At 35.0% G+C, this 12,706-nt stretch overlaps 1 protein-coding gene across 4 annotated transcripts; it reads left to right on the top strand.

Annotated features, from left to right (window-relative positions):
• The first annotated feature begins 1,048 nt into the window (after nucleotides 1-1,048).
• LOC111370542 (uncharacterized protein YNL011C) lies at nucleotides 1,049-11,282 on the top strand. Of its 4 annotated transcripts, XR_002698436.1 has the most exons (14): nucleotides 1,049-1,355; nucleotides 3,398-3,514; nucleotides 3,863-3,995; nucleotides 4,244-4,340; nucleotides 4,930-4,973; nucleotides 6,145-6,301; nucleotides 6,457-6,528; nucleotides 6,851-6,934; nucleotides 7,463-7,564; nucleotides 8,287-8,334; nucleotides 8,491-8,616; nucleotides 9,001-9,093; nucleotides 10,614-10,825; nucleotides 10,912-11,282. XR_002698436.1 is itself a non-coding variant. In XM_022992291.1 (13 exons), exons 1-13 carry the CDS (start codon nucleotides 1,082-1,084, stop codon nucleotides 10,731-10,733), a joined length of 1,467 nt encoding a protein of 488 aa, XP_022848059.1. In that variant the 5' UTR covers nucleotides 1,049-1,081; the 3' UTR covers nucleotides 10,734-11,282. The 4 variants fall into 4 exon arrangements, 3 of the variants coding, with proteins under 3 accessions (XP_022848059.1, XP_022848060.1, XP_022848061.1); XM_022992291.1 differs by having other exon boundaries at nucleotides 10,614-11,282; XM_022992292.1 differs by lacking the exon at nucleotides 6,851-6,934 and having other exon boundaries at nucleotides 10,614-11,282.
• Nucleotides 11,283-12,706: the final 1,424 nt, after the last annotated feature.

The raw sequence follows: 12,706 nt of genomic DNA, 5'->3' as shown, positions 1-12,706 counted from the left end.
AAGGCACACACACACACACACACACGCACAAATGATCTCCTAAGCATCCGTACTTAACTTATATTAAGTATTGGTGATATGACACGTCATTTAATTGATAAATAAGTTAATGGTAGGCCCCATATATTTAATGATACACCAATTAAATGATGTGTCAAGTCATCGATACTTAACATAAGCTAAACACTTTTGCTTGGAAGATCATTCCCATATATATATATATATATATTTGTAGATTAGTCTTGGTTTAGCCCCATTTTGGGGGGAAAATGTATTTTGAATAGTAAATTAATGTAGAATGTGATGTTAAAAATTAAGAAAAAGTTTTAAAAATACTATGAGGTGCTCGAAAATGGTTGAAGTAGTTGAATAGGAGGATCACTATGACTATAGCCCTTGGTAAATTTACCAAAGACGAAAATGATTTATTTGATATTATGGATGATTGGTTACGGAGGGATCGTTTCGTTTTTGTAGGCTGGTCCGGTCTATTACTCTTTCCTTGCGCCTATTTCGCTCTAGGAGGTTGGTTCACAGGTACAACCTTTGTAACTTTATGGTATACCCATGGATTGGCTAGTTCCTATTTGGAAGGCTGTAATTTCTTAACGTCCGCAGTTTCTACTCCTGCTAATAGTTTAGCACATTCTTTATTGTTACTGTGGGGTCCTGAAGCACAAGGAGATTTTACTCGTTGGTGTCAATTAGGCGGTTTGTGGACTTTTGTTGCTCTCCATGACGCTTTCGGACTAATAGGTTTCATGTTACGTCAATTCGAGCTTGTTCGATCTGTTCAATTGCGACCTTATAATGAAATGCGTATAATGTTATTTTATTGAAAAATGTGTAATTAAAAATTAATTTTTAGAAGAATGGAGATCAAATAAATGTATTTTTAAACTTTATTTTTACAGTTGTCGTGTTCGCATCTCATTATAAAAGGGTTTAGTACTTTATTGATAATAATAATAATAATAGGTATTTATTAGCTCACCTAAAGCAACAAAATACCTTAAATAACTGAAACGAATTCCTCTCTGTTTTATTGATTAGGAATTAGGAAATAAGGAATCCAGGGACTATGGCGGACAGTTACTTGGGACCCCCGCTTTCCTTGCGGTCTTCAAATTCTCATTTCCATATTCACAATTTTCCATTTCCATGCTCTCTTCTCCTTTCTTTTCCTCCTCCTCCATTTTCAAGAAGCCTCTCTTCTTCTTTTTCCTTTTCTTTTATGGCGCCCGTTAATTCTTTCTTGAACAATAGTGCTCACTGCTGTCACTGTTCATCCGCTTCCACCACCAGTACTGCTAATAATTGTGCCTCAAATCAGACTTCTTTGCTCGTTTTTTCAGGTATGTTATCCCTCCTTATTTATTTACACCCCCACGCACTAAAATATTTGAAATAAATTTTTTTTTTTCAAGAAAAGGGGAAAAGATTTCATTTGCGTTTGGTGTTGTTTTGGACCTCCCATAAGTACTGATCTTTTTATCGAATAATTAAATCCCATAAAGATTTCAAATTGTTTTGTGGTTATTCGGTTCTTGTTGCCAAGATTGTAAAATATTAGAATTCTGGGAGTTTTGCTATATTATTATAGTTGTTCGAAAACGTTGAAGAACGAAATCCTCTGATAATCAATTAAATCATACGAGCTATTGAAAAACCAAAAAATAAAATGAAACTTTGATGGAAGTTAAATCAAAACGTAATTCAATCCATATTTACACCGTTATTTCCTCAATGGCTGTAAAATAAATTGAACAGGGCTAAATGTGTTTGAAATTTTATACTAAAATATAGTTTCCTTGTTGAAATTTCAAAGTGAGTCATCATTGTAAGCAACAAAGGAATTAAAGTAGAAATCACAGAAAAGGAAGTATTGATGGCTCATAGGAAACAGTAACCTTTTAATTTAACCGCTTGGCCTAGATAAATAAGTCTTGGTTGGCATAAACATTCAGCTACTCAAGTCATCTGCAAATGCATATGAAATCGATTGGCACTTATATCACATCCCATTCTATGAAATTTCTACTAAATAGAAAATAACGTGATTAAGCATTGATGGAAATTTTAAGATTTTGACTTTGCACATAGTTCATGACTGTAACTGTGCATGCAGAAATCTTTCACTACTTGCACTTGTCATTCCTTTTGTTACTTAGTCCACTTAGTTAGAGCGTTAAGTGCTGGTAATCCCTTTGCACGTTGAATTTCTTTAATAAAAAAGAATCCACGGCTAAATGTTTAGTGCAATCATCTAGCGGTCGTACAGACATTCAAGATGCAACCTTTTGTCCATTTTTAGAGTGATAACAAGTAAATGGTGGATTTTGGAACTTTGTCAATCCTACTGGGTACCTATATCAGTATTTTTTTAGAACGTGATGTAATGATTCTCTGCTATTCACTTTCAATTGCAGTGCTAAAATTTCCAGCCTGTATGATTCTAATGCATGTTACATTGCATGGGAAAGTGTTGTCATATTTTAGACTCTTCGACACCTCTAGACCATTTGCTTTCTAGTTTGGTTGATAGATTCATTAATAAATGTAACCATGATACATGTGAGTTTCATCTCTCTGATTATCTAAAACCTGATGTGGATGCTTCCATTGTTATTGTCACACTTTGCCATTTCAGATGTCACAAAACTTTGCTCCATTTCTAGAAGCCAAACTAGTTTTATCTTACTTTCCCATTTTATCCACGGACAAAAATAGTTTCTTTGAATTTAAAGCAATCACGATGCATCATAGGCTTGAAATTTAAAATTCAAAATTAGGTAAGCCCCCGTTTGGTTCTGATTTTTCACCCAAAAAATTTAATTTTTTGACCATTATTTTCTTATTCCAGCCGTCATTTTTGATTTCGTTACTTGCAGGTGAGACCCACATTTCTCTCTAACGGTCAAAAAATCAATTATCATAATCACTATCGAACAGGCCTTAAATGATAAAAATGCAACCTAAATTTTAAAGTCATCTCCTTGAGATCAAACAAAAAATGATTGGATGGATGGTGTGCAGTATTCGAGATGCATATGGGTGCAAGATTTTCTAATGTATCTGGAGATTTAGGTTATTTTTACCAGTATCTTTAGTATATATGTCAAGCTTGTGGTTAGCAAGAAACATTATTTGCGCTTTTTCCAAAGATTCAATGAATAGTTTTCTGTAGAAGACTATGACTGACTCGAAGTCCAGATTGGCAGATATGCATGGTGACAACGGGTTGTGTTCTATAAATCTTAGGAACAGTGAGGCACTTCACTTATGTGGAACTCTATACTTCAATGCTGCATAGTATTTCTGCATACTATCTGTGTGAACTAGAAACCTATCATGGTTCCTGAGGAAAAAACTGTCTGACAACTTGCTGGTGCTGCAGGGGGAACTGCCTTTAATGGTGTTGTGGAAGAGCTCAAGAATTTAACAACTCGTGTGGCTCATGTACTCCCTGTTTCTGATGATGGAGGCAGCACTGCTGAGATTGTTCGTGTTCTTGGTGAGTTCTACAGCTACACTTTAAACCTTCTGTTTTAGCTATCTCCTTGTTTCTTGAGCTTTTGTCAATTGATTGCCATCGTTGGAAGGGCTGCTGGTTCTCAGGCTGGCTTCTGATGATTAAGCTAAACCCCACAAAATCTCAATGGTGCTTTCAAATCAGTCAATGCTATTAAATACTATTGATTACACAGTAGTGTATGACGTAGCATATTGACATTTCCGAGAACGTAAAGTAGGTGAAAGAAGTACCAGTTTAAAAGTTACTTTTACTATAGCATTAATTGATATGTTTTGTAATTCTATGTTACCTTTCCTCGAATAAACATTTTTACGGGTATGTTCGCAGGTGGTCCAGCTGTTGGAGACATTCGGTCAAGATGCTTGAGACTATCTGATCAAAGTACGTCCGAGGCTCTTGCAGTGAGGACATTGTTAGGTCACCGATTACCTCTTGAGGCACAGAAAGCAAAATCAGAATGGTATTAGGATCAATCTAGCTTGAATAATGCTTTCCTCCTACCTTAATGTTCTTTAGGATTGTTTATTTCTTTATCAACTAAATTGCCTTAAAAGGCTAATCAGTTTTGTGCCGTGGTTAGTTTCCTGTGCTTTCATTTATCTTATTCCTACTCCTACAGTTTTCTTCGAAATCCTCCCATCTACTTGCTAGGTCTTACCCTGTTTTTGGAGTAATAAGTGCTAGTTTGCTAAGTTGAGAATTCAACAGGTATGCTATCGTGGAAGGGAATCATTCTCTGTGGATGGATGTCTCAAAACCATATAGGGAAACTATTCGAGCTTTCTTGGTCTATTTCCAGGATCAGGTGTGTTGATATTGCCATGCCCATATTGCTAACTCCTAGATTTATAACTGGAAAGTATGTGCTTATTCTTATATGTAAATGTACTAACCTTGAAATATCTCCACAAAATGTTGTTTTTGCTCTCTTTTACATGCCTCTTGTCTAAATCTCATTTGGTCTAAGTTTGTGAAATTTGTTTGTTGAATGCAATTGGCCTTTCTCCTCCAGAACACCGGTAAAATTTTATTTTCTGATGTCAGTAGAACGTCGACTTTTGTAAGTCATTAATGGGTAAAACTATTGTAAAGCCACTGTTGTGGGAGTCCAAGAGTCATTAATGGGTAAAACTATCGTGAAGCCACTGTTGTGGAGTATAAGAGGTGGACATATTAATGATGTCTTCAAATTGGTAAATGTTGGTAAAATGGGTATGAGGTATCTTCTAATTGGCTTCTTTTTTCAAGGGGGGTGTGGGCTAAAATGGTAAAAAAACTGATTTTTTATTATTATATTTTGGGTTTTATTTATGGCTTAGCTTTTGTCAGTTTTCCACTCTACTTTTTTCGATACTCATCATATATATGTGTGTTGAACACACTTATTTTTGCAGGTACTCAGGCGGTCAGAAGAGTCTTTCTGTTTCAGTAATGGGAGGTACTTCACGATTAGTGAAACTTCCCATTTGAATCTTATTGTACCAATTTAGCATCCATTACGATGCTGCTTCAATTAAAGTGCTAGATTGAGTTTTATGTTTCAAAATTTCCTTCCAAGGGACATCTAATGCACAATTGAATAATATATGATGTTTGTGTTTTTCTGTGATGTATACGAATATACTTGGAGAATGACCAGGATGGTTAAGAAATTATATTATTGCAATTTTTTGCACAAGTTTTGTAATTTAAATTGAGAATTAACCATTATTTATTCTCGTGCAACGATTTCTTCGTTCTAGATAAGCATTTTGATTTGAGGTTCCCTGTTGTATTAACCAAAATGATATTAAATGGCTGTAGATATTATATAATCTATTAGTTTGTCTCTTTGGTTGATGATTTAATTTGTATATGGTTACCCACGTTAAAATTCTTTTATTCAATTTTCTATGTCTATAGCTTTTATTGTAAAGTCTATGATCACAAATTGAGGATGGAAGGTAATCAAGCTGGCTTGTCAACAAATTAGGCTTTGGCATATTTGATTCAGGTTTGATCCTGGTCCCCAAATTTTGATAAGTACTCTTGGGCCATTCAGACATGATAATTGCCCCGTTAGCCATTGATTATTTATTTTTGATGATTGGATAGGATTCAATTATATTAGATTCTCACTAGAACTCATCATTATTTACCTTAACATTGTTATAATATAACATAAATTAAAATACGGAATAGACATGAAAAATATTGATGAAACATAGTCAGGCTTACCCTAGATGAAGTTGTCGGAAACTCAACTGACTGAAGAAATGGCTTCAGGAGTGAGGTAACACACTAACACGTGGGCATTCAGGCTTATGAATAAGATGTAAAATAACGCCTGGGCATTGAAAAATGCTTACTTTGAGAAATCACAAGAATTGGCCTCTCACTCCCAAATAAAATTAACATTCTAGTTAGTATTCTACATGTTTAACATGACACAGTCAGTTCTGTTATTACTTATTATTGAGTTTCTCTCTGGATTACATTATACTGTAATTATATTCTATTAGGTTTTCCAATCCTGCTCTTCCCTAATACTTAAGTTGTTGTGACAATTGTTAGGACAAGCTTGATTTTGTTAAACCAGTCCATAATTGATTCTCTCGTCACATTTGCAGCATTGGGAATTTTTTCTTTGCTGGAGCACGCATATTCTTTCAGTCTTTAGATGCTGCAATCTTTTTGTTTTCACGTGTCTCAGAAATTCCCTCGGAAAGCCAGGTCCTCCCAGTGATATCCACAAATGACAGGCTTACATTGGGTTGTGAATTGTTGGTATGCCCTTATTTTAATACAACACACTGTCCTGTGTTACTCTATGTATATATCAAGCAGAAAATGAAGGAAATGTTTGACATCAAAATAAACCATATACTATTGAAGTGTGAAATTGTGGCATGTGATAATGGTCATTTTTGGTTGACATTTAGGATGGCACCATAATACGGGGTCAAAATGAAATATCACATCCAACAAATGGATCAATGGAACCTGTAAATAAGGTATGTTCTCCATTTATGATGATAATTCTTTTTGTCTGTCCCGTTACTAACGCTAGAACTTCTCATAACTATAACTATCATTATAGTTTTTATTACTTTTACGAAGGCATTGCCACTCTTTTTAGTTGATACCTTATCTTGAACTTTACTATTTAGTAATAGCTCCATTTGGGTACAAAAAAGGGAAAAAAAAAACAAAAATTAAGAATTATGTAACCTAATGTTTCAACAAGATCTATAATGTGTGTAATTTATTACAGTAATTGTTAAGTTACTTATGAACAAAACTAAAATAAATTCGACCCAATGATTTTGTTTACAGAGCAACTCTTCGGTTCCAGCCCTACATTCAAGAATAAAAAGAGTGTTTTATATGTCCAGTGAAGGCAACAATTTATTGCATGAGGTAATTGATGCTTCTTGTGCTTGTCAATTTGCCATTAAGGAATGCATAGATAAACAAACAACATTATTACAAGAAAGAATGGAGAAGAAACTCAGTAAGGTTGCATGTAATTTTTATTTTCTACTGTATGAACCTGGAGTAAGATGATTGAAATTTTCTACTGATTGCAATCTTGATTTCTTCACTTTGTAAATTTTCACGTCAAAATTGACATTTCTAGTCAAGAGTCCTTAACTTAAAGGTGGAAGTCAATGTTTTAAAAAACTAAATCAATTATTGAGATGTTTTGCCTCTTTGAGCGAGGGTAAGTCTCAAGAAGCCCTGAACATAAACCACTCGAATAATTGAAGACATCATAAATATACAAAAATATATTCATAATAATATATAAACCATAAAATCCATACTAAAAAATAAACAAGTTTCAAAGTACAAGTAGTGGTCACATAAAAAGAACAGTAATCCACTCCTGGGGATGGTGTGACTGGTTACCTCATTTAACACTCTTTATGCGTTTTTAATGAGCAGGTCTTTCCAAATGCAAATCCAACTGTCTTAGAACAGCTGAGGAGTGTGGATTGCATTATCTTTGCTATGGGATCACTATTTACTTCCATATGCCCCTCCCTGGTAACAATCTGAACCATATTGCTACATATGCTGGACCATATAACGATTCATTTGTCCATAGATTAGACAAAATCAAGCTCAGGTTTTTGTTGTGTCACATGCTCTAGGACAAATGAGTTATTGTAAATGTTCTAATTTTCATTATTTAAATTGTATTTGGGAAAATCAGTCAAAAAAAATATTTGATTATTTGAATGAACTTATGATACTTTGGTTCCATGATTTCATTTTTATTTGTTTCAGCCTTTCCAAATACATTTTAGCCTGTCTTATAGAAGGCTATTACATTTATTGTAGAAAAGCTAAAAGCACATGACGTGCCCTTTCTTAGAAATTAGCAGTACAGTTTGAGATATGAAGTTTGGAAATTTGGATTGATGGAAAAAAAAATATATACTTACATTTTCCACATTTCAAATAGAGGCGCCGACTATTTTCTGCCTTCATGGTTTCTCCATTGAACTTAAACCCGCTCCGTTACCTTAAGTTCTTTCTTAGTTGGAGGAAACCCCTGCGAATTTCTATCAAAAACCAATATTATGCATGGTCCTTCTTGCCTATTGTGCGAAGAGCAGAAAATTAGAATCTAATCTATAGTACATTTTCTGGACGATGTCATTGTTCATATAGCCTGTTCTGAAAGTCTGAGCACTATGATAAACTCCTCTGTTTTTAACTCATTGTTCGAATCCGTTCTCTTATAGCTTGTGCTCCATTTTCAGGTTTTACTCGGAATTGGGGAAATTATTTCTTCACGCACTTGTCCCAAGGTAATTTTTTTTCCCATTACTTCTAACAAATATGCTGTGATCTTTTGAGTCATACTTCACTCTGCATAGGACTCTTTAACATAGTTATATGCCTCTAGCTGGATTTTTGTATTTTCTTCTACCATATATTAAAAATTTTAATTCTTCCCTTGCCAGGTGCTTCTTTTGAATGGTACTCATGACAGAGAAACTAGTGGCTTAACGGCTTCTTGCTTTGTGACTGCTATTTCGGATGCTTTAAATCGATCTTATGGAGATCCACACAACTGTCTTAAAAATCCTGTAAGTAGTTTGAGGCATATAGTAGAAGTGTTTGCATATAAGAAGCTTTCACGATAGAAGTTATCTTGGTTTTTAAATATTTTAATCAGTGAACATTATTGGGTACTCACCTAAGAGATGTTAAGGAAATCATATTTAAATAGAAAAGCTACCTAATTGTTCAATATTAAGAGGTATGTGGGGGTGGAGGATTGGAAATATAAATTAGATACTGCTTTCCATTCTTCATTCCGTGAAAGGGTAGAGAAAAACTATTTAGTGTAATGTATATCATGTGAAATATCTTTTGCAGCTTTAGTTTGGCGTGTTTAATGACATCATTCTAATGGTGGTGGAGACTCGGAGAAATATGTATTACTTAAATTGTTTCATTTCCCTTTGCAGCCAAATGAATACATCAATACAATTTTTGTGCCCAAAGGTTGCCAAATTCCTGTAGATATTGATTGTCTGGCCGCCCAAGGGATCTTTCACATGGTATGCTCGCATTTTACAATTTTCTCCATGTGTTATTCGGGGCGCCGTAGAAGTCTGATTTCAGTTGAAAGTTTATTAAAATAATACATCCAAAGCTTTCCTTGTGCAGACGTGAATGCCATCCTATCTTTGACATAAGTATGATAAATCTTGGCAGTAGAACTGTAGAATTATTGTTATCCAGAAATTGCTGTTATATGGAATTTTTTTGCACCTTTTCTCTTCTTCGTTCCAAGAGTAAGGTTTGGTGATGAATACTTTAACTAAGAATTAGCAAATATTACTGGAGTTCTTGCAATTAATTTCTTTTGCTTTAACTGGATGATTTTTGAAATCTCTATCTGTCGAGAAGGAAGTGAAAAAAATGCTGTCTAAATCTGCAATATCCTCATTAACCAGAAAGCTTCCTGAGCTTCAAGTATAAATCACGCATGACCAAGTCACTCCCACATCCTTTTTAGAGTATCCTAAGTCTCTGATATTGCCGAACTTTTTCTTGAAGATTACTTGGCCCGTTACTTATTTTGTTGTTCAGCGTTAAGTAAGGTGCGCTTGCTTTCTTTTAGCAGATTATTATGTCTGCAAAGTTTCTCGATAATATTCTGAAGTACTGTTTAGTTATTATAACTATATTAGGTCATTTACAAGAAACTTAAGTACAACTTGCGCAGATCATTATCCCTATAAGCAATTTAATTAGCCAGAGCTATCAATGGAGCAGCCTCATCCGGATTAAATGCAGCAACCTTTTCTTGATATTCCCTATTCAATTTCTCAGTGAACTCTCTAGATTTATATATTCCAATCAACTTTGGATAAGTGGTTTTATCAGCCAAAAAATCTTTCCCTACAGTTTTCCCTAATTTTTTAATTAAACTTTGTGACATCAAGAATAATTTTGAAAAACTTGATCTCTTTGCGAAATGTTATTATTGTTGTTTTAAAGAAATCATTGCAAGTAGTCTAATATGAGGTACAAGTAAATTGACTAATTGAGCTTATTCCATGTACAAGAGGTGAAGGTGGAGACTTCTTACCTCCATGTTATTTTATTTTTGCTTTTTGCTTTTTCGTTGTCTTGTGTATTTTTTATTTATTTTTTGTGTGCGGATAGCAGTCTAAAAGTTATGACAGGGATGTCCACTGGGGCTAGGGTGGGCGATAGGTATCGCAATGTCCTACTTACGAAACCAAAGAGAGAATTTTCGTTTTCTACCATTTTAAGGATTACTGTCAAATTGTATCACTCATCTATTGGACTTACCTGTTTCACATCACAATTGAAGCCTTTTGAATTCCCTGTCTGGTTATCAATCTACATGGTACATAATATGTGGCATGCTTATTGTACTATTGCATTCCTCTTAATTCACCACTCTACATTATGTCATCAAAAGTATAAGCTTGCACTTGCTTCGTAAAGAGCATATGTAATTGATGTAGTGGTTGTTTACTTGTTATGTAGTATGCTTCATTTATCTGTGCTTTTGTGCTCATTATGGTTATTTGAAATGTTGTAGGTTACGGTTGACTCTGTACATGATTCAAAAGGAGGTATATTGTTTGATCCTAAATCTTTAATACAAGCTCTAGCCAATTTGTTAACTGGATTCCAAAGGAAGAATGTGCATGGAATTTGATCCATTTTGAATTCCTGATGATTGCTGAGAAACAGCAGAAGCGTTTACACCTGGTCATGGTATCTTTTCCCTACTTGCTCCTTTACACCGAGGTACGGGTTTGTATACTGGCGACCTTGTACTTGTTTCGACTATTGATGTACTAACTGAAAATTGAATGGGAAATTCGTGGAATCAGAAACTATAGCTGGATTCAACTTCCAGGTCTACTACTATTGGAGGATAGGTGTGGGTATTTTCCTTCGACTTAATCAATTTTATAATTAATCAGGCCCAAGTTCATGCATTGAGTTGCTGGTTGATGGTGATTTCTTCTAATTGTGTTTTCAAGATGCTGAACCATATTAGCATAGGTTGAGTATTGTAGAAAGAAATGCTTTAGTTATTTCTGATTATTATTTTATGTGATTATCTAATTCAGAATGTAGTTATAAAGCTTCTTGTTTACTTGTATTCACTGCACATGCCTTTCCATTATGGAACCTGACAGACATGGACTGAGAAATGAATGCAATGGTAATAACTATAGCAGTGGTTCTATTGTTAAAAGATTATGTTGCCTAATTTTGATTCATTCGTTTCTAATCTGGTCGCCCAGTTCATTCTGGTTCTCATCACAGTGGTTCCATATCTAACATGACACAAGATGTGCTGGGCCGGCACTGGCTGTTTCCGGGGCAGCTTGTGTTGGGCGTCCTTGGCTTGGGCTGAACCATCCATCTCACAAGCTGGCTGTTATGGATTGAAGCCAGCTGCCTGTTCTGAAACTTCCAGTTCCAATTGAAGCACTCCAGTATTTATCATTAAAGTGAAACCCATTTCGACTATATGGAGGTGTTTTCTTTCGAACACCTTGTACAGTTTCATATAGTGGTGGCAATGGGCCCGAGTAGTTCGCGGGCTCGTGGGCTCGGCTCACCTAAAACGAGCCACGAGCCGCTCGGGCTCGTAAAAAACGAGCCCGAGAGCCAGCTGCCTGTTCTGAAACTTCCAGTTCCAATTGAAGCACTCCAGTATTTATCATTAAAGTGAAACCCATTTCGACTATATGGAGGTGTTTTCTTTCGAACACCTTGTACAGTTTCATATAGTGGTGGCAATGGGCCCGAGTAGTTCGCGGGCTCGTGGGCTCGGCTCACCTAAAACGAGCCACGAAAAAAAAAAAAAAAAATTCAGTGACCAGAACAGTGACCGAACGGTCACTGAACTTTGTCGGTGACCGTTTTGGTCCCTGATATATATATTTTTTTTAAATTTCATTTTCTTCCTATAAATACCCATCAATTACAACATTTTTTCTTACCAAATTTACTATCAATCTCTTATTCTCTACTATACTCTCTACAATTCAATTATTATCAATATTATTCATTCATTCATTCTCATTTCTATACTCTTCTACAATTTATATTCATATCATTAAATTATAAATATAATCTTGATTTTACAATACAGTTTCTACACTACTACATAATCTTCATTCATTTCTCAATTCTACTTCACTTCTTTTTCTTCAACATTCAATTTCAATTAATCACAAATGGATTCACGCTCATTTATTGAAAACTTGTTCGATGTCGGAGTCGGAAATGAAGCAAATGTGTCCCATAATCAATATGGGAATGAGTTCGCCGGTCTAAATGAAGTACCCATTCCAGAAAATATTGAAGATTATAATGTTCATGAAAGTAGTCATCAAATTAATTTGGATGACGTTGATGCTGAGGCTCCAATTGATTTGGAACAGGATGATGAACCTGTTATTGAAATTCCCGATGCAAGAGGGAAGAGAAAGGTAAAGAAGCATGCAAAATGTTGGGATCATTTTAAATTGGTTCAAACTGATCGTATGGTCGATGGAATTCCAGAAACCAAAGCAGTATGTAAATACTGTCAACAACGATTGGCTCATCAAAAAGGCATTGAAACCACCCACCTCAACCGTCACTACAAAGCATGTACGGCCAAACATG

Source organism: Olea europaea, chromosome 21 (assembly GCF_002742605.1).
Source record: "Olea europaea var. sylvestris chromosome 21, O_europaea_v1, whole genome shotgun sequence".
NCBI classification, from domain to species: domain Eukaryota; kingdom Viridiplantae; phylum Streptophyta; class Magnoliopsida; order Lamiales; family Oleaceae; genus Olea; species Olea europaea.
Note: the sequence above shows the minus strand (reverse complement) of the source record. Positions and strands in the feature narration are given on the sequence as shown.